Source organism: Aulostomus chinensis, chromosome 7 (assembly GCF_037954235.1).
Source record: "Aulostomus chinensis isolate RoL2024-O1b breed Wild chromosome 7, RoL_Achi_v1.0, whole genome shotgun sequence".
Taxonomy (NCBI): domain Eukaryota; kingdom Metazoa; phylum Chordata; class Actinopteri; order Syngnathiformes; family Aulostomidae; genus Aulostomus; species Aulostomus chinensis.
In genome coordinates this window covers 11,566,271-11,589,153 of record NC_141326.1, presented here as the reverse complement: position 1 = coordinate 11,589,153, position 22,883 = coordinate 11,566,271, and the positions used below count along the sequence as shown (strand labels likewise).

General features: G+C 44.0%; 1 protein-coding gene across 3 annotated transcripts in view; it reads right to left on the bottom strand.

Annotated features, from left to right (window-relative positions):
- mob2a (MOB kinase activator 2a) overlaps positions 1 to 22,883 on the bottom strand; it is a 58,323-nt gene that overhangs the window by 16,358 nt on the left and 19,082 nt on the right. The window contains exon 1 of one of the 3 annotated variants that reach the window (XM_086208413.1): positions 18,313 to 18,627. The exons of 1 other annotated variant lie outside the window; for it this stretch is intronic. In XM_086208413.1, the coding sequence (XP_086064539.1) occupies positions 18,313 to 18,350 (38 nt within the window). In that variant the 5' untranslated portion in view covers positions 18,351 to 18,627. Of the gene's footprint in view, positions 1 to 15,438; positions 15,797 to 18,312; positions 18,628 to 22,883 lie in introns of those variants that run through there. One more of the 3 variants, XM_086208414.1, reaches the window with a different exon arrangement.

Genomic DNA, 22,883 nt, shown 5'->3' with positions numbered 1-22,883 from the left:
TTCTCAACAAAACTCCTCTCTTCTTCCCTCTTCACACGTTTCTCTTCCTTTCTTGGGTTTGATTTTAACTCGCCTCACCCTCTCATTGTCAGGTCTGTTCTCCTCCCTGTTGTCTCAGACAAAACTTGTGGGGCCGCAGCACAGCTGCAGAGGTAAGGAAAAACTGCACCAGCTGGCTGCTGTGGCAGGGACACATACAAAGACCCACTTATCTAAGGGATCGCAGGAGATATGTGCTCTCCATGCATCTGGGTGGGGGCAAGTAGAGGAGATGAAAAGATAGGGAGGGTGGGTGCTAACGTGTGTCTGTATGAGTGTGTGTGTGGGCGTCTTCAGACATGCCATACTTATTGTGGACTGTCGGTCCCTCAGAGGCGCCGGTTGTTTGTGTTTAAAAGCCCCTATGTGATCCAATGAAACCATCTGAAAGAATCAAAGGGACAGTGGGACTGACAGGCGCCTCTCTGCACCCTCATCCTGCATGACTGACTGGCTTCCTGCTTAGCTGACTGGGGGTGCATGCTTCTCCCAGCACAGGGGTTATTGGACTGGGGTTTGGTGGGAGGAGCTGGGTGGACCAGGGGCCCCGTGAGTGGCTCCTGCTCTGGTAGAAGTAGGGAGGAGCTGTGGAGAGAACAAGGCACTGACTTTTTTCCCTGGCGCTAAATATAGCATCAGCCTGCCTGGCTGAGCCCATAAAGAATACAGAGAACTGTGCTGTGAGAGGGAGAGGGTGGGGGACATGTGTGTGTGCGTGCGTGTGTGTAACAAGTAAGTAAGCGACTTTATCAGTGTCTCTGTAAACAGGTGAGGGATCAAGATCACTGCAACCAGGTGTGAGGGCGGAGAGCGTTTAACTCTTCTATTAATCCAAAATGTGGAACTAGTTTACTGCATCACACAATCATCATTCACACAGTTTTAAATGGTACCCCTCTTATAAAGAGGCTGAAATATCAAATATACCTGCTCCTGTCAGGTACTGCAGTGTAAGATCATTGTTGAAGCATGAGTACCCCAGTACTATTCATGTCCACCCAAGAGGAAGCAGTTTGTTGCTGTGATGGAAATCGCTCAGGGAACTTTCCATTAATTTGCCTCTAACTATTGGATCTGTGCGGTCACTGAAAATAGACATCCATTCAGGACCGCTGGAGCTTTAACTGGACTTCCACATTCACTGCAAAGTGGTTGAATGAATCAGGCACAAAGGGGAGGTGGTTGGGTGGGGGGGATTTTGTTCCGTTACAAAGGTATTGTGTAGAATTCACACTTAAAACCTGTCAGGTTATGTGATGTGAGGTGCAGGCTAAAACAGACCAGGTGAAGACAAACGGTGCCACTGAGCTACACAAATTGGATCTGTCAGTGAGGTCTTACGTAACGTCTGACGTGGATGGAAACCAGTGGCTGCATTCCTTTGTCTGGCACACACAGCTTTACACTTTCCTCCTTCTCTAACGTCACACACACCTTCCTCTCCTCTGTGCAGACATCCTCTGCCACCTGCTTGTACCAAACCAGATGTTACACAGATGAATATGGCACTGTGGAACTTTTCATGGCCAGCCCAAAATAGCAAGGGACGTGTGTTGTAATTAACAACTGGAACAGATACAACTGAAAAACAGCCCATGTATGTTTACTTACTCATTAGTTTGTGGGCTGGACTTACTTTAAATCATATTAAAATGAAAGGGTTATGTAAGAACATTTAGAGAGAATTAATCATCTTTAATTATCTAGGAAAGAAAAGGTGAGCGGGATCTGAAGTGGTGATGTGTTTTAGTGATGTATTATATACATGAGGTCAAATTACACTTTAGAGATGTAAAGAATATCTCAAATCAATTAGTACTTACAAGCGCCTGGAAGTATGTTAAGCGCATCGGAAGATAACTAACCAGACGCACAGCAAAGGGCCACATTTAATTAGTCATTGATTAAAGTGATGGGAGGAGAAAGATAGTGGGTCAGTGAAAATGCTGTGATGTCACTGGCCTTGTGACAGATTGATGTGTTGAGTCTTAATCTGAAGGACAGTAGCTACAGCAAAGACAGATCAGGCCATTAGATAAGATAACACGTAGAGACAAAGACAGCAGAGGGGAAAAATTCAAGCCATTCCAATCATTATAGTGTTGACGTCATAACGCCACAGTCCAGAGGCAGTGCGATGAAGGAAGGAACGTTATTCTGGAATGTTAAAAACTTAGAGACAGTAGTACTTATTGAAGAATTTAGCAAAGCAACACCGAACACCTAAATGTAGGTATTAAGATATTAAAATGGGTAGCAAATGTGAAAAAGAAAGTGTGATGGACTACTGAGCAGGACTGATGGCTGGCTTAACAGGTTGGGACTTACAATCAAGGGACATTCCACCTATTCAAGACAAAGAAAACACAGAATCCAGGCCAGCAGGTGTTGAGTCACAACCACAGCAGATGCGCCTTGAGGCCCGGCAACAGCTCAGCCTCCAACATGTGAATCGCCAGCCAATCACAACCTCAATCAGGAGGACAGACAAGTCAAGTGCCCGACCACTTTGAAAGCATAATGAAATCAAAATCAGTGCTATTCATAACACTAAGAAAATTGCTCACCAGAAACATCTGATGGCTCCATTGAATGCACAATGCCACGAGAGCGCACTCAATATGGTTGCACGAAGAATCTTGGGCGTGCTCCCTCCACAGGACAGTTACAGAGGAATTACATTCAGTTGGACAAGTTTTGCCCGTTCCTTTGTGCAATCTCGGTCATGCAACATACTGTCCGGAGATAAAGAGAAACTTGGGAATACCCACGAAGACGCTGGCAGTGGAAACATCTGATCAGTCGAGTGTGTTTAGGATTCTCAGAGCTTATGCACAATAGATGTCTCCATCTCCTATTTTGTGCATTTAGTCATTTTTGAAAAAAGGAAGGGCAGTTCAATTGAATGTAAGAAAAAAAAAACTTTCTAAAAAATTTAGTCATTTTCCCCTTAAAAGACCTTTTCATCAACACTGTTGCAAATGTATGCAGATTTGCCTGAGACAGTCTGGGTTGCAATATGAAATATTGATGATATTTTATGACACGTCAGTGTTCCTGGCTGGTTCAGGCACAAAGGCTCTTCAGGAAAGGTCGCAGTTTTGGACTTTAAGTACTGCTGTTTATGTTCCCACGCGTGTGAGTCACATCTACAGGTGACTCAGGGACAGACCAGTGAGAGAATGAGAAAAGACGGTGAGGAAAGTGCGAATTAAAAAAAGGACATGTTAGCTTGCCATTGTGAAAGCTTAGTTTGACTGATATAGTCAAATTCAATATTTCACTGCGATCAATTTCTCAGTGTTATCACCCAGCCCTTCTCTGTAAGGCCTTCTGTTGGAGCTGGGTTCTGGGTGTGTGTTTAGGTAAGGTCTTAGCCAGAGAAAACAGTGCAGACTGAAGGTCTTTAGTGCCTGGGGGTTTTCTATAGGCCTGGATAAAGGTCAGCAGGGCCAGGAGACAAGTTCCAAACACTGAACCCAGTGACCTGGACAGTAATATCAACCTCCTTAGTCACACAAAGAGAACCAGCACCACATTAGCTGCAACAGCTACACGACATAAATGTAACCAGCAGAATCATCATCATCATACTAGACATCTTTCCTCCCATCTGCATAAAATGCCTATGTTTGGGTATGAAATATTGTAAAAGTAATGAGCCGGTGTGTGCTGCAACAGCAACATTCCATTTCTACAAACCTGTAGTCTGGACTGGACCGTGTGTGTGTGTGTGTGTGTGTGTGTGTGTGGCCTGAGAGAATCTGTGGAGTTAATGTCTGAGAATTAAAGTGGCTGTACGCTTGTTTTCTCTCGCTAGCTTCATCTCGCCTTTGCTCTGCATTCCTGTAGGGGAAGGGCTGCGTGCAAAGACATGCCATCCCTCTCTGCGCGCGCACGCACGCACGCACGCACGCACGCACGCACACACACACACACACACACACACACAGCCTGGCTAAACAAAGAGCTGTGTAGAAAGAGCAACATGAAATGAAAGAGGTCAAGAGCAGGAGATGTAAGATGTCTGGCTTATCTTGTTGGGTGGTAGATGTGCATTTAAATGGAAAACAAACTAAGACCTGACTTACAGTACTGCTCCGTTTAACAGCAGGGATGGCACCAAGTAATACACTTGGTTAAGGAATTGCTGCTGCACACAAAATCCAATTAAGACTCAAGTTAGCTGCATTTTGAAATATTAAACAGCTTCCACATGCAGTACTTTCTAAAGAACATTTGCAAAGATTAGCCCAGAACATCTGAACTGCGGGAGGCCATGTTCTGCGTGGTTTATGATTGAAGACTAACGAGATGGGAGACAGGACAGGAGATGAGAAATACCAGACGCATGTCCAGATGTTTATAAATCACCATCTCCATGGACACTACTCAGATTAACTACTCATATCAGCAGGATAGAGCCAGAATGAAACACAAGAAGGACAAAAGATAGGAGAAAGCAGCGGATATGGAGGGAGGAAGTGAGAAAGAAGGATCAGTGTAATGGTGGAAGAAAAATCAGGAAATAGAGCAGAAAGTGACAGTGAAAGAGTACAGTGATGAGGAGCAGAGGCAGAGTTTGGCTCTACGTGGGGAGGCTGTTGCAGCATGCCCTGGACGCACACTGTACTCCTCCCTACATTCCTGAACAGGGGAGAGTCTATCCATCCCATTATTCACCACCTGGGCAGTCAAACACCTGTCTGTCAAATCGATCAGAACATGCAAACACATACCTGAAGCTCAGGTGCAAGGTCACCTATGACATGATTGTCAACAAACTGACGAAGTAGTGAGGTGACGGATGGGCAGTCAAGGAGTGGAGAGACAGATGAGGTTGACGACCTGTTGAATAACCTGTGACATACTGCCGCATTACAGGTGTTCAAAACACCATCAGAATGTCGTGTCAGTGACCTTGTCGTGGGGCCTGCAGATAAAAGCAGAATTGTAATGCATCTTTCTGTCCTGGTAATGGCTGCAGGGGCATCGCATCAAAGTCATGAGAACATTCACATGACAAAAGGGACTGAGGTGCAAAGACTGTGTGGGAAAGTGTTTGAACTATGTCCTGATAACACGTGGTACAGCTTGTACCAAGTAGAAAGACAACACATTTTAAGTACAATCCTTGAAACGTATATGAGTTAATGTCTGTCATGATACACGTTATTGGACTTGCACATGAAGTGTGTGCATGTGTAATGCCTCCATTTAGGAAACAGTTAAGGTTCCTAAATGGAGGCATTACACATGCACACACTTCATGTGTAATGCCTCCATTTAGGAAACAGTTAAGGTTCCTCAAAGCTTCCCAGAACTCTAATAAACCTCAGAAAGGAAAAGAATGTAGCTTTTCCTGGGAGGAATATGATAACCTTGGCACTGATGCTAGCGCGCAGACACACGGACCCGAATCTAAACATGCTGATCTGCCTACATTCCCAACTGCTGATAAAGTTCTCAACATTTCTGAACCAAATCAAAACATTACCGACAGATCACACATCCAGCTAACACAGCACTGTGTAACGCGGCTTGGCTGCGGTGCTGTGTATGTAGAGTGGAATATTTATTGTCCTTTATACACACACTAACACACACTCTTTTGTTTGGATGTGAAAGAAATGCTGCCACCTGCTGGTTCACCTGCACAACTGTCTTTTTTTTTCTGAGAAGACAGTTAACAGGGGGCCTGACATACAGCATCCAGCTTAGAAAGGGTGTCTGAGTATAAACCCTGTCTGAAACTTTCACAACCTCACAGCTACAAATGTTTTCCATTTTGCTTTTTTTTCTCTTAAGGTTTTATAAGAAGGGTGTGGACCCTCAGATGTGAGTGAATGTGTGATTCTTGTGACTCCAAAACTAGACTATAGGCACCATCACCCTTTAAAGCAGGGTATTATTTGTTACTGAGATATGAGAAATATAAAGCAAAGGAAGTGTGACAAATTTTAAAAAGCCCTAGTATTGATGACATCACTGATGAAGGAAAGATGATGGTTGAGGGCAAGAGGGGAGCTGGGGTTTGGTATGTCATACAATTTGGAGGAGAATGGGGGTGTCAAAAATGGGCTGACAACTGCACACAGTAAAAGAGGTGGTGTGTGAAAGAGAGAAAGAGCACTGTTTAGAATTAGGTAGAAGGTGACAGATATAGGAGGAATATCATGGAATCTAAGAATCAAAGCTAAGAAGGGGGTGGCAGGATTTGTTTTTTTTTTCATGGCACTCATGTTTGCATGGATAATAATGTATCTGTGTGGGAGGTGGAGCATGTTGGGGCGGGCCATGTGGGCTTCAGGGTGAACAGAGTCCCCTTTTCACCCTGAAAAAAAACAGAAGCCGCTTATAAAATAAGTGATGGCACAAAGCTGCCAAGTCCATTAGCCCCTCGGAGAGACGAGACAGAAACAAAGCACACATGAAAAACTCGCTGAGTTTTAAAAGCCAATGATTGAGATAAAATGTCAGGCGAGGCTTCCTGTTCGCTGCTTAACGGCTGTGCTCGCCTGCCCCGATCCAGCTCATTAACCCCTAAATGAGGGTGTTTAGTCACAAATTTCTTACTGAGGGGAATGTGCGTGACCTTTTATGGTTCCCAGAACATAACTGCATGTTAAGCTGACTTGACAAAAATGTACTCAATGTTCCTTTAACACGGAAACTTGAGTAATGAGTGTTTAAAAACCAAACATCACGATGACTGAATGAGCAACTGATCGATTTCATAAGATGAAAATATATCAGTGCTTGACGAAAGACTTAGTTTATTCCCATTAGAGGTGGGAAAGAATGTCAAAACTCATAAATACATGTTTGTGTGTGTGTGTGTGTGTGTGTGTGTGTGTGTGTGTGTGTGTGTGTGTGTTGAAGTGGCCCTAAGCTAAGACAATACACTCTGTTTGTTTCATCTCAGATTTCAATTTAGTAAGGGTAACATGAATGCCGTGATAAATACCTTTTTTTTGCCTTTTGCCTTTAATGATTTACTACAGATGAACGGTCTTGAACTGTATCAGTAATTGCAGATTTGCTGTTTCGTGATTCTACTGTTATCTTGTGCGACGTATTGTTTGTGGTATTTATAGTCACTCTGATTTGCCCTCATATTCCACATGTGACGGGCTCAGAGTGTGGCCATTGCGATGAGGGCAACTATGTGAAAAATTAGTATCTTTGCAACGGGTACCTGATGGACAGGAGCATCACGTCAGCGCAACTGATAAGGATTTAAACACCCTGACAGCATCAACTTGCTGCCCCAAGAGCACAAGGCAAATCACATTAATCCGCTTCTTAACACACACCAGCATGTTTCTAGGTGTGTTACATTATTCTTGCAACGAGGCCACATTCTCTCGGCCTGGGAGATGCAAACAATAACAAAACAAGGTTAAAAGCTTAAGGGATAGGGGTTTTTTTTTTGGGGGGGGGGGCACCCCTTTTTCCCAGGAGAATATTCTCCATTTCCTGCTTGAGCAAACACAGAGCTCCACCAGACTGTCTGGCATGCGAGCAAAGAGCAGTGCCCGTTTTTGAGTTGTTATTTTGCCCCGACCAACGACCAATGACCTGATAGCTCTTGAACCCTGAGAACATGGAACAAACTGAGCAGGTCGAAACTTTGAGTGGTACAAAAAGATTTAAACTTAATCTTCGGCGGCTGCACTTGAAATACATTTCTAATAGTATTCTTTCAAATAGAAACTTCCAAACCAAGTCCAAAATTCTTCTTCTTTTTTTTTTTTTTTTTTTACAGAATACAGAAAATAAACGATGCATCACATCAAAACAATAATAAATAGTGAGGGGATAAGAGTAAAAAAACTACCATCTGGTGCTCACCAGAAGCCAGAGTGTTTCTAGTTCTCACTTTTTTTGTCCCCTTAGAGACTCCATAATTTGAAGCATTTAGTTTGTGAAAGACCTTCAATTTTTTAAAATTCAAAAAGTTTAACCGTTGAATTTTACTTTACGTTCTAAATTTTAGAATTTTTCTAGACATCTGTGTAGACATACAAATTGTTATGCTTTTGTATGTCCCCCCCCCCCCCCCCCAAGGTTTTACCTAACTGATTTTTCTTCATTAATATATAAAACAAGGTAAATTAATTATCCTTTAAAAACACTTTCTTCAGATCGGGTGGTCACATAAAAAGTGTCTTTTGCACATTCTTATCTTGGGGAGCATCACTGGAGTCGTCACGACAACAGAAACTCTCCGAGTCTGGTTCCCTCAAAATATCCCACTCACATCTGCTGCTCAGCTTATCACGATAACGCTGACGATAAAACAACAGCACCAAGAACATGTTCAGAGGAGAGAGCAGCCAGTGTCCTTCACTCATTGTAAATCAACATCATGGCCTATTTGGGTCTCTCCTCTGACTGCAATGAATCAGGCATGAGAGTGTAACAGAGAATAACAGAATAAAGAATAAAACCCCTGCACCCCCTAGATGACTAGACGAGATCTGGCCACCATCTGATTGCAGAGGAAACTCTGGTCCATTGTCCGAGTTTGATTAAAGTGGAAGTGGATGAAGGTGTAGGAAGTGGTCACACCCAGAGTTTGGCTTTGCTTGAGAGAAGCATGTGACTTGAGGAGAGCAAAATATTATAAAAGAAAGACAGAAAGACAGAAAGACCAATCTGATGGAAAACATGAGAGTTAGCAGCCCCATAGGAAGTTCTATTAAAATCTATGTGACTCTAACCGGCTCAAGAGGTGTACAAAGTAAGTTAATGCGTGTTTAAACAAGCAACACCTCTTCTGATCCCTCAAAGGGAGAGAACATTACTGTACTGCTGGATGATTGTTGGTGTAAGTCGTGTGCCCATGACACAAACATTGCAGCAACATCAGGAGGTAACGATGTCGAGGCCACAAAGTCCCATCCCACAGATTGGTGTGTTTTTTGATAGAAGGTACATTACAACCAGGGATTTAACTACGACAGCAGAGCATGTAATGATGTGAGTAAAGATCAGTCTCCCCAAGTAAATCAGAGGGAAACCAGTGTGTACATGTTTGGCAAAGTCAGAGCACAAGAAGAGCTAGGAGAAGACAAGGCCGCAGTATCACGCGTTCCTGTGTTACGTAGAGGGGAGAAGGATATGGGCTGCGGTGGCTGGAAGACAGAGAAAACTCCATGTACGATGGAGAATCCTGAACGGAGGTATATGTTCTGCTGCTTAAGGGCATTGCAGAGAAGCTAGGGAACCACACAAACACACACAACCAGTAACCATTATGTGCACTTACAGACTCTACTAATTTTTTCATACAACACATGTGGTCCCAAAAAAAAAAACAGGGCTGTCATCTACAGATGGCTTGTCAATGAGCGAGGGAAGGAAGTGGGCGGAGGCAGCTGCAGCCGTTGTCAGACTGGGAAAACAAAAGACAATTGGATACAAAGGAGACACAAGAAAGGTCAAATCAATACACGTCCTTGGAGCAGCCAGGGGAGAGACGTGTGCCCCTCCACCGCTGTGACAGCAGTTCACCAACGAGCTCTGATATTCACATTATCCTCTGGCTTGTAAAGGATGAGCTGGGGTGAGAACAATCAATATGGATCCTTTAATGAGCAGGTTGGATCAGCAGGGCTTTACACCATGAAGTTCAGAATGCACGTGTCCCTTCACCAAGGGATTCAGGTGTAAACACATTTCTGATTGGCTGAGAGCGCAGAGAGTAACTGCCTCCCCTCTAGGAGGACCAGCCTCTGCAGTGACATCATCTATCTAAGAGATGAACAGGGTTGCTAAAGAAGGAACAATAGAAACTGCAACTCTACGGCTGGCTACCAAACTCTGCACTTTAGGGGGACTTGCATTTATCAATTGGCGCTCTTCTTTACCATAGAGCACATCTGGGTGAATAACCACCATGAATGAAACAGCACAGTTGTGTCAGAGCCAAAACCTTTGAGGTTCTCATTATAGAGTTATGGACAGAAAACAATTCCAGGTATCATCAAATAGTTCGAATGTTAACTGTACACTGCTCCAAATAGAAAATGACTGCTCCTAAAAGCCATAACATACTCCAGTGATGCACAAAGGGTATCTAAGGTTAGTCTATGTCTGGCTGTAAGTGACTGTAATAAATGTTGCCTACGTCACCTTAGAACATGCTTGAGTCAGCATTTTGCAGCACCTCTGCTGCTGCGGTGCTTCTTCAACCCAGCTACTCGCTGATTAAATGTAATCCCCTTGCAAGGACGAAGCTCAGTGTGTATGTGTGTGTCTCACAACTGTGAACATCACATCGATTCAGCAGTGCTGTTCAGGTGTGAAATCAGAACAGAGTTTCCTCTCTGGATGCTGAAAACATGTCTGTTTTTCTTGTCTATCCTTCGTAACAGAGCCAAGCCAAATTGTAGACAATTCATACAAATGAGGCACAGCTGCCAAAGGCACAGCAGAACAGAGGAAACTGCACTACCATTCTGGCATGTTTTTTTTGAGACAGAAAGTGAATAAGGTGGACACACCTATTCACCACCATCTTGTCCCTTCTGTGAGACTGCACCAAACCACCCTTTCCTCTCACTCTCCCCTGGGACAAGCTTGATAAACAGAAAGTGAGGCGCCCAGGCACTTCCTGTCTCCCATGAAATGGGCCTCTTGTTCCCAGAGGCGGCAACCAAGAAACCGTGGGCTGCTGAGGCAACTTCTTTCCCTGCCACCTTCACAGCCCCAGCAAAGCCTCCACAACCGTTTTTTTCCTACTGATGTCTGTCTAAATCTTTTCCTGCCACCTGACCAACCTACAAACACAGCCAAACACAATGGAGCCATTATCCAGTTGCCAATTGGGCCACCAAGCAACAATAATGAGTTTTTCCATGGCCACAGGGCATCTGCTGCCACACACACACACACACACACACACACACACACACACACACACACACACACACACACTACTTAATACTTACTGATCCACATACATAAACAATAAAAACAAGCATCATTTTGATTCATCTTAGCAGATTATGAAACAAACATATCTTGGTTAAAAAAAAAAAACTGCAGAGATGCCATTTCATTTATGCATGGCTGTGTGTGTGCTGCTGACTGCATGTATCTAAATGTAGTGGTAAGGTTAGTGCAAGGCCATCTCTTTCTCCTTCTCCTGAGCCAGCAGGACGAGGCTGCTTCTGAAAGCAAACCAGCGCAGTGTCAGTGTTATGCAACTGGCCCCATGTGTGAGGTCTACTCTCTGCAGTGAGTAGAGGGCAGGTGAAAACAGAGGACAGTCAGTCAGGTTGCTGCTGACAGACCTCATCATTTGTGCACTGACCAGCCAGTTGAACACGTACCACCTGGATCAAGTTCCTAATTTACACAATTCATACACTTTATCTGTCCTGATGATTACAGACATTCGTATTTATACCACAGTGGGGAAGGTACATCAGGACGTATATATCGGGACATATTTTTCAGAACTAGTGAAGGAAATTCAAACATCCGGGTGATTAGGAATGCCTACAAACATTGTGGCCTGACGTGCTCTTGTAAGTGCAACTGTTAACATTAGCTTGATAGTGTGAGTGCACAAGTCTCTGTTGAATCCTTCTCATTGATTCTACACTCCATGCCCCATTTGTGTAGGTAGAAACAACATTACACAAGTTTAAGAAGAGGATAAACACAACGAGTACACAAATTTAAAATTTTGTTGTTCAATATGTTTCCTAGAGTATCTTCTTAGAAGTACAATTTCAATGGACCATCACATCTTTATTTGAAAATGAAAAGGCTGAAATTGTTTAGTTAAATGTCTGGGCCTGTTCCTCCAAAGACTACAGTGTGTGAGCCACAGAAAAGAATACCATCCAAAGCTTCCAGGGAAAGACTTTCAGTAAGTCATGATTTCATGGGATTTCTATTCATCAATTAGAGCTGCAGCCCAAAATTTTGAGTTAAATTTCCCCAAAAGAGCAAAGCTTTTCAGCTTGATTCTTTTCAGGCTCATGTGAGTGACCGGCAGCCACACAAGAGAGGAGTCTGCTTGGCCGAGGGGAGGGAGTTGGTTGGGAGAATAGTGTCCTTGTTGAGCTGCATGTCTCTGCTGTATGGAAACAGCCAGGCCTGCCAAAGATAGCTTAATGAGAGACACATGGCAAACAGTATGGCCTACTCCGCTAATAAAACACACACACACACACACACACACACACACACACACGCACGCACGCACGCACTATGATGATACATTCAAAACTACTGTTCCATGCCACACTTTAAGAACCGTATCAACTGATCCACTATGAGCAAACACATGCACAACCCTCTTGTTATGTGACAGAGCCTGCAGCGCTGAATGAGACTACCTCCCAACAACAATACATTCATGGCTACAGAACCTCCGAACTGGGTTAAAAGGAAGGATTTTCTCTTGAATGCTGCAATTGTCTATGGAGGAATGATGACAACTACTAGAACTAGAGATGTTATTGGAAGGGAAGAAAAGTAAAGGCACATAATAAATTAATGCTGAAAAAGACCCGGGATACAAATCCAACTGTGCTAGCTGCCTCAGGGCTGTTCTGCTGAACGAAGAGTCGGAAAAACAATCCCATAAAAGCATGTGTGTGTATGACAACGCATATGCATCACCTAACCATTAAAGTGAGGAGGATCCAAAGATAATTTTCATTGGTGTCAGAAAACCAATGAGTCAAACTAAGCAGCTTCATTGCTTTATTTCAGTTACACATCAGTTCATGCAAATCCCAACATCGCAGCAATAAAGCTGAATACAGTTCCAACTGCCTTGGAAGGCACTGCCACTAATCCATCTGTTTACACTAACAGCAGCAACACTGTCACATGACAATATTTTCTGCCTGCTAAGTTTAAGATAAGTGCTAACAGTTCAAAGCCTCACCAATGGTCCTTTTCAGACCTGGCATTAATACGTGTGTGTGTGAGTTCATCTGCATCTTGAGGAACAACATTTAATCGGAACCCACATCCTAACCTTATATGGAAACAAATGGCACATATCATTTCCCTAGGTTTTGTTGTTTTTTTTAACTAGAAGCAGCAATACACTTGAAGTGAAGAGTCTACTGGAAATTCAAACAAAGAACATACAGATTGGGCAGTTTGTTTTCATGTTACATGTTTCCTAATTATACTGACACATGGCACTTGTCTCAGCTGACCATAGTTGACTCAAGGGGCTTCATGAAATTCTTAGACATCATGACATATGCTGCAGTTGGTCTGTGATTGATAATGTACTTTTACTTATGCCAAGGATGTTAGTTTAGTTGGCGGCCCTTTATTGTGGCCAAGGTCACATTTGCATTGATACTGCTAAAAGAATGTAGCAACAACTAACCCAGATCCCCTTTGAATGTGGTCTGGATCTCAATGATTCCTGAAGTTCACACCTGCACTCAAAGTTGTTCATTTGCAACTGAATCACAAAGGATTCACATTTATATCGGGTGAAATAAGGGCCTCTATTACAGTATTCTTAAAATCCTCAACTGAATAAATGCCAGTTCAATCATCTTTATGAACTAGAGACTGCACACCCTTAAATCCTAACCAGACTGGTTAATCTGTCGACAGACAGCAACCACATGGAACACATGAGATTAAAACAGGTGTCACAACCCTCAATATATGTTAAACAACAAGCACTGGTTGTCATCTGCGAGCCTCAGCAGGGTCAAAAGCAATGGTTAGCAGCACAACGACTAGCTTTTTATTTCCTTTTTTTTTTTTAACAGATGAAATATTACGCACTTATAGACCCACCAATTATATTGGTTGACTCTCAGGAGTGTACAAGTGAACATAAAGAACAGCAGGACACTCTCTGAAAAATCTTTCTGCCTAATTGTTAAAAAACATTATGGAGGCTAAGAAATCAAGGTTAAGTGCATTTTTTTATATATTTTTTTTTACTTTGCGTCATGCAAAACAGGATGATCAACATTAGAGCTGACACTTTGACGGGAAGCTGGCAAACACTTTCTACTCGACACAATGCTACTGTTGAAAGCTGAAACACCAGAGCCCAGGGGATGGAGGGCTGGCCTGGGCTAAGGTCAATGAGGACCTACTCGGATGGGTGTGCCTCCAAAAACACACATCAATCAAGCCATATAACATCACCACTAAGCGATCTGATTGGCTGACGCAGAGGGAAAGGAAGTTCTATAAATAGACTCGACAGCCCATTTTGGCTTAATGAGCCCAGGAGGTACCAGCATGCTGGGCAGGTCCCTCCTCCACCTTGATCATGACTGAATGACTGAGGCCTCAGTCACAGCTAGCCTTCACAAGGCTTCTGTGTGTTTCACAGCCTACAGTATATAACACATATGACACACACACACACACACACACACACACACGACAGGCTGTTATTCATACTAAGAGCAGTGAAGTGTAAACAAAATTCAGAACCATAGTGCGGCCTGATCTAAAACAGCTGTGGTGTGTATGTGTACTACAATTTCACCCTTACCAAAAACGCTACTTAGAGAACTCAAGTTATATTTACACTTTATAAGACAGACTCAAGCTGGCTAACCCCACAACCACAAGAGAGGAGAACCAGATCCTTTCTGCAGAGACTGCCAAAAAGCCTAACCTAAATCATCTAGCTTTTCTATGAAGCACAATGGCCGGCTACACGAGTGCCAGTGAGTCCCAGTTTAACACAAACAAAACTGACTCTCTGACATATCAGGGCAGCGATCTGTATCAAACTGCTTTCAAACTGCATTCAGGTGGTAACAACCAGAAAAAAGAGCAAAGTCTGATAAGTTCAATGCTGCACAAACAAACATTAAAAAAAGGAAACACATCCCTGCTCCTTTAGACGAGAACACTGTGTCCAAATAAACACCACTGCACAGCCAAGAGGCACACAGGGGGATGAGAGGAAAAGTTGGGCCAGCATGACTGACCAGCAGCCTCCTGGCTGCATGCCATTCTTCCAACTGGTCTTAGCCTTAAAATTTAACCAGTAACGTCTAATACTCAGCCTCTGCAGTCAGCTGTAGGAGGCTGTCTATGTGCCATTACTGTCCCTCTGTCCTTAACACCCTCCTTCCTCCTCCACTCCACACCTCTCCGACAAGTCAAGACACTCTGTGTCTGACTTCAGCAGAATATTCGCCTGCTACAGCAGCAATGTCCTCAAATGTCTCCTCCAAACTGCGGCGCACTTACAGAGAGGGAGAGAGAGAAAGAGAAGAAGGAAAGGTTAAGAGAGAGAAGGGGAATCATACTGACAAGCTAAACACTGAAGCCAAAAAAGCCAACTATGCAAATGAAACAAAAGTAGAGAACAGAGGTAAGACAAGAAAAGAAACAAGACAAGAAAAAAGTAACTGAGTTAACTACCTATAGAAGAAGCAGTCGCAGCACACCAGAACCCCCATCCAGGCGGTGGTGAGGCAGAGCCAGGCCAGACCCTTCCTCTCTCACCTCCCTGTCTGCGCTTCTGTGTCGCACACTCGGCTACAGGTGCAGCAGGGCAGCAACTCCGAGCTTCAGCAGCGCACCTTGTGGAATCATACAGCTGCTGAGACGACCTTTCACTTTACACGGGTCACACAGGACGGATGCATGCGGGCCGTTAAGCCAGTCAGCCATACGATGGTGGCAAAACACACTACTGAAAACAAAATCATTCACAAAAACTAGACACACTTCTTTGAGTGTGTTTCTCATCCCCTCTGCCTCCCAACTACTGCAACTGCTGCCTCTCTTTCACACTCTTGTGTGCTCTCTCCCTCCCAACGTCCCTCTCTCTCTCTCTCTCTCTCTCTCTCTCCCTCCCTCTCTCTCCTTTGCTTGCTGGCTCTCACTTGAAAGGCGGGAAGATTAGCTTGGCAAACAGAGTCCCATAAACAAACTGCTGACTGTTGGGCAGCACAGGGTGGACTGCAGGAGTGAGAGAGATGGACAAAGGGACAGCCAGGGAGAGAGCAGCAATCTTAGCCATCAGTATACATCCAGTACAAGGGCTGAACATCCTTTCTCTGCCCAGTGCTCATGTACACATATTTTGTTTGCTAAATCTGAGTCAAATCCTGTCAAACCTGTGCTGAAAGTTAATCAGTGCTGTGGGAGGACCACCTCCTCATGCACATAAGGTGATGGGTAACCTGGTTTTAACAGCAGATGGATAATTGTCAGCTCTAAAGTCAATGCTGGGGTGGGAGATATTGTGAAAAACAAACAAACATGCAGCGTAGGGTGGAATAAACATTGTTTTACAAACATATACAATAACCACAGCCCCTCATTCACACATATGATGCGGAGGTACAGGACAGGAGGGGCTAGAGCTGTGACGAGCCCCCAGGAAGCAAGCCAATCACTGCGGTGGACTCTGTGCTCTGTTGTGGGCAAATAAGTTGAAGGACACTGAGTTAATTATGGGCCTCATTACATCTTCTAGCACCATTCAATAATCACTTTCTTTAGCCTGACGGTAATGACTTGCTGCTTTACACATTAAAAAAAACACCAACACTGTGCAGAACTGCAGTGGTCATGGAGATGTAAAGGTCTGTGTGTTGGCTGCAGTCTGATTAACACTGAATTCGGCAGAAACAAACACAGGATTAACCGGGCATGACGCTCAATGTCAAACAAGCCAACTCTGCTCTGTCGTTGAAGACAAATCAGGGCAGCCTGCCAAGAAACAGCCTGAGAGACAACAGAGACAGAAGCCAGTCACCTTCAGAAGACGACAGTTATCTAACCGCGACAGGGAAGGAGCACTCATTTAGAACCCTTCACCATCGAGATGATTTAACCGTAACTAGATATTTTCACCTTATCCAGCAGCTCCTACTCTTTCTTTTCAGATAAAAGATGACAAAGAACAACTGCAGCAGCACAACAAAGCACTTTTACATCCAATGATGTCATCCCTCCTCCTCCTCCTCCTCCTCCTCTTCCTCTTGCTCCCTGGAGGCCTGTCACCAGGAGCTGCAGCAAACACACCTCCACTATCGCATTTTTAATTACCTCATCCTTCTCACCTGCACACAAACTCACGTGAATACACACTTGCAACAATTCCACACATCTCACAAACAATCATTGCAGAAAGGATAAAAACACACACACACTTTTCTTGCACTCTCTCTCCCTGGGTGAAAAGAAGGGAAGATGGCAATAACACTATTCTCACATTTTCAGCTGTGAGATGAAAAGACTGGCTTTAGGACCTTAGCGCTCATTAGCATTGTCCCAGCATCTAAAAGTCAGGATGTGGGTTTTGTATGTGCGGAGCCCAACGGAAGGCCATGTGCCCTGCAACAAGGCAAAAGAGGAAAAGGAGTGCCACAGGAAAAATGTAAGGAGTGAAACTGCCATTAAATCAACTATCACTCAAGACAATATGCGCCAGTTCTTATTGGCCTGAGTGTGTGTGTGTGTGTGTGTGTGTGTGTGTGTGTGTGTGCTTCCTTCAACTTTTGTCCCTTATCATATCATCTAAAAAACTATAAAAACAAACCATCTGGTGTAATAATTACAAATCAACGGAGACAGGAGGACAAAGAAAGAATGTCCAACTATGATGAGAGAGGGAGGGAGAGAGGGGTGAAACACTGGCCAGGGAAAAACCCAACCCGTGACCACATTTAGAAACGCGACAGTACCAACGAAGGCCGTTGCAATCATGACAAGTGAAAGTGGGTTAGGAGGGAATGAGGCAGATCGTGCTGCTGCACAAAGTTGCTAGGTGATGGCACCACAAGTAAGAGCATTTCTCTAGGGGGTAATAGGAGGGGCTCTCGCTGAGGAAATGGAAGAAAGGAAAAAAGCAAGGAGAGGGAAATCATTCAATCTCTTCCTTAATGTTAGACAAAAACAAAGGAGAGAGAGAGGGAGCCCACCCGCTTGGAAGCAAGAAGGACAGGTTTGTCACAGACTTAAGAAGCCATGGACAACACACTGGTGGAATGTGAACACCTGGGGAAGATCTTCAACCCCTGATAAAGTGCTTTCCTTCAGCTTACCAATAACTTCTCAATAACTCCTATTAAGTGACTCTACATCAGATGAATCCTCCAAACAACTTCAATGATGCCACAGAGTGTGTGCTGCAGAAAAAAGTGCATGAATGAGATTAAAAAAAAAAAACTATAAAAAGTTAACAGACCTGATTCATGAAAAGAGCTGCCCCCTCCCTCTCTCGGTTCCAAATGCATAACACATGAACAAGTTACCCCTGCCAGCACACACAGGGACTCTTACCTATTTAACGTGTAGGAACCGTTCCGTTTAAACCTCATCCTGGATGACAGGAAGCGGAGAAAGAAATCCAGAATTGACGAGATTTCAGCTTGTTGTTGTGCCTCAAATGAAAAAGCACGGGGGTCTGGACGGCTGCAGACCAAACAACGCGGAGAAATGGTTCGCAGCCCCCCTTTTCTCTCTCTCTCTCTCTATCTCTTTCTCTCTCTCTCTCTCTCCCTCACCATTCGACACCTTTCGTCCCTCTATCTGGCGGTTCTCTTCTCCACCCCCTCCTCCATGTAGTTTCCGCGGGGCAGGGTTAGCGAGTCTCCAGACGCAGCGACTCCGACAAAGAGACAGCTCGTATCGGTGACATGCGTGCAGTACGGGGCGGCGATTTTTTTTTTCTGGGCGGGGGTTAAAAAAAAAAGGGGGGGGGGGGTCCGCTGATATGAACAAGGAGTCTGGAAGAGGTTCGTTGACGTAACCCGCCTCCTTTTCACTCGCCAAAAAGCCCTGTACAAGAAACTTGAACCTTTCTTTCTTTCCAATATATTCACTCCGACATCCTTCCCTGACATCCAAGCAGGCAGCGACAAGAAGCCGAAGCCGGCGGTCCTTTCATGAAAGACCGTCTCCGACACGAGCCAGCGCCTCCATTCGCGGTCCCGGGAAGGCTCTCGTGGTTCAACAGTGTTTCGTATATGAGGAGCTATATATAAATGTACATGCACCCGCACACACACGTTTATATTCTTCCATAGTTTACTGAACACAAACCAGACTCCACCACTCCGACTCCGCTCCTGTCAGCGCCCGGAGGCTGAGACAGATTTGAGGCTAAGAATAGGGCTGAGGAGCCATTAATGCCGTTTAAATCCAAAGTAGCCTTTCCAAGTGCGTGTGTGTCTTTCTAATGGACGCACACGAATGATAACTTTGTTATCATCCACAAAACTGGGAAACATGCTTGAAGATGTACTTAAGCTTAAACTTACAGGTACATGCCAACTTTTTGGTTAATACACTTGTTGTCAATTTCTTCAAGAGAAGCAGATAGAAAACCTTCTCTCCTCCTTGTGTGCACTAAAGAGGTGCAGACCTCCACTAGTTGGGTTACTACTGCTTAGCTTAGCTACAATCAATGCTAGCAGTGTAATGTCTGGAACCAAATATTGAGGATAAAAAGCAAGTTCCCAAAGAATGGCATGTTCCTTTGGAAGTGGGCAACACCTATTGTGTGCCAAAAAGCCTTTTATTAGTGTACCACTGTGTCTGCCCCTTCTTCTTTCCTCTTTGCACTCTACAGCCTGATCAAATTATTATCACATTACTGTTAAGGATACTCCGTATTTAAACACATTATTCTTATTACTTATTCAATTTTTCTACATCCAGTGGGCAAAATCAAGCCTTGTTGTTTGAGCTGGTCTGTGCTCCAAAACATCTATGGTGAAATGTGACTGTAGCCTTTACAGCGTCATCTCTGACAAACATGGCGAGGGGTGACGATGAAATGAGTTGTGGGAATGTTGAACTGGGAGCGAAGCGAGAAGCAGACGAAGAGGTGACACTCAAATGACTTTCCAATGATCAAGTGTGATCTTTATAGCTCAGCTCACCTGACCACGTGTATACATGTCCTCGGGGTCACACTGCTGCATGTGTGTGTGTACACTAGATACAACCCAAAGCTCGTGTTTAGTCAAGTTTGGATTTGCCGAGAAAAAAATAAAATCTGCTACATTGCAGATGAGGAGGAGAAAAGGATGGCGAGAGAGGTAAGAGTTGAATTTGTTGAGTAGAGGGCCAGACCACAAAGACTTCAAAATGGAAAGAGCAGATGTGGCGTCTTCGCTCTCTCTCTCACTCTCTTTTTTTTTTTTTTTTTTTAAATAAGACCCAATGGTCGGGAGCTCTGGGAAAGAGGTTCAAAATCCAGGACAATGCAGTGTCTTGTACTTTTTTGAGCTTTTGACATCCCAAAATGAAGTTACTGGGAGCATTGCAATGCTAACCGAAAGTAAGAAACATAACCTGGGGCAAACTGAGTTGTTTTCCACTGATAATTTCAAAATATCGCCACAGTAAAAGAGATTAATTAAAGGGCAAGTTACCATTTCCTGACTTTAACCAATATCCCAAACTTCCTGTTGAATTAAAAAAATAAACAAAAAACTAATTATGGGAAATTCATGTGGTGGTGCGATAAATTGAAAAATTTGAGGGCCCAGTTGTGAAAATAGAAAAGTTGACAACTTGTGACACCATCAAAATAGTGGAGGAAACCAAATGTTGCATTCATGTAAGAGCATTTATTAACTCCTGTATGGCATATGAAGTTTTTGCTCACATGTTGTTGTAATCTATAAAGTAATCCATAACTTTTTAAAGCTGGGTCCCCAAACTCAAACTAAATGGTGGGCCAAAAGTAAACACACCAGTCTACCATGATCATTTTACCTCACAAAGTCCATCATTGTTAAAATTAATTTGTAGTTTTATTATTTAGCTTTTCAAAATTTTGCTCTTTTTCAAATGGTAGGCCAAAGTGAACCTCACTTTGGGTATGTACAGCTTTCTAGATTAGATAGGAAAGTAATCAGTCACATACTGGAAACTGCTATGAGCACGTTGTCTGAACTCTAAGCGAGGAAACTCAACACATCTTCTTTGTAGCATCTGCTGTTTCCAGTTTTTGAACACATTGGAGTTGGAGGAGTGACTTTCCACCTCAGGGAAATGTTGCCATCAGTGCAGGACATGACTGCAGCATGTTAGCTGTCTGGGTTTATATGACTAGAGGGATTAAGTAGGCAAAAGTACAAAATGAGCAGTCCAGGCGAGCAGTAAGTTTAAAAGCACTCAGGGTTATTCAGCATTACGTCATGGGAGTGAGGTGTGTGTGTGATTCCTCTACTCCCGCAAAAGCACTCAGGGTTGGTTTAAAGGCTCTGAGCTGGTTTATTACAATAAGAGCAACCTGGCACCAGAACTGCTGATCAATTGCACCACAGCCAGTCACTGTGGAGATACACACCATCCACCGGGGGGAGGAGATGCAGGCAATAGGAGGTGGACCACTACGGGAAGAAGGCAGAAACTGACCCTGAATACTGTCGGACTGATGCAGGGGGAGGAAGGAATAGAGGAAGAACACTGCAGACCAATTAGCCTGTGCTTTATTGATGCAGCTCACCCCCCACCCCACCCCTCCATTCAGTCTCAATCCATTCCTCTGTCCTGCACTTATTCATTGTGTCCACCTCAACTGCCCTTGATTTTATTGCTCCCTTTGCAGCCCCTTCATTAAGCTAATTTGTGCTTTCTTCTTCCTTTGCTATTCAAGCTTTTTCCCCTCCTCTTGCGTATCTCCCTCGCATCATGAGCCCCTTCTCCTCCCCTCCTGTCCCTCATGCTCAGTACCTTCCTACAGTCTCCCTGTTGGTGTTGTGTAAGAAGGATGTGAACTTTCTCTGCATACTAATTACAAACACATGCCGCTCAATGCCTCCTCTTTTCAATAACCTGAAGAGGGAAAGCTGTAGATTCCTTCTGAAGGTCTTATAACAGATCCTCACAGTAAAAGAACACACACAGTGTGTGTGACACCAAAGCTTCCAGGAAAACTGCCACTGACTCCTGTGTAGCCCTGACCCCTCCACTCTTACACATGCTCTCCAGGAATATAAGATGCACAAACTAAATGTTGGAGCCCAGTGCAAAGACACATGCAGCATGTACGAGAAGAGATGTCAGCTTTATAAAGAGACAGCACAGATGTGATGCTGACACACACTCTGTGCCATACACCCCGCTGAGACGGCAAAGTACATATAAAATGACTAACATGCACTTGTTACACAATTTTATGTGTAAAGTTAGGCTGCAAAACATCAAGACGCTTCTCTCTCTCTCTCTCTCTCTCTCACACACACACACACACACACACACACACACACACACAAGTGACAGGCTGTTATTCAGACTAAGAGCAGTGAAGTGGAAATAAAGTTCTGAACCATACACACACAGTGGGTCCACCCTAAATATATTTCAGCACACACAAAGAAACACACTGGACAGAGGGAGAGGTCGGAGCCAGGGCCAGATTGAGAGGTGGTGCAGTGTGTGTATGTATGTATGTTATGTATGTATGTACATATACACATATATGTGTGTGTGTGTGTGTGTGTGTGTGTAATATTTACAATCCATCTGTCTGACAGCAAATAATTAAATATGAAAAGTGCATTTATATGTTTTTCAGCCTTTTAGCAGGGAAGTCATGAGTGGCTTCATCCACATACTCAAGAACTGTTATGAGGGACTGGTGAACATAATGGCACTGCTGCCACCTAGTGTTGACCAGGAGTAACACACCATACATGCAGGAAGTGAAAAAAGACTGGGGGGGGGGGGGGGGGGGATGTTGATCTGAGGCAGGAACCTGCAGGGGGAGGTGTGGTCAGTCACTGATGTCCTGCTGACTGGTATGTGTTCTGGTATTGCTGGCATGTGAACAAAGAGACGGTAGGAGGCAGGAGGCGAGGATGATGCCTTAGTGATATCCGGTATTGCTGGTATGT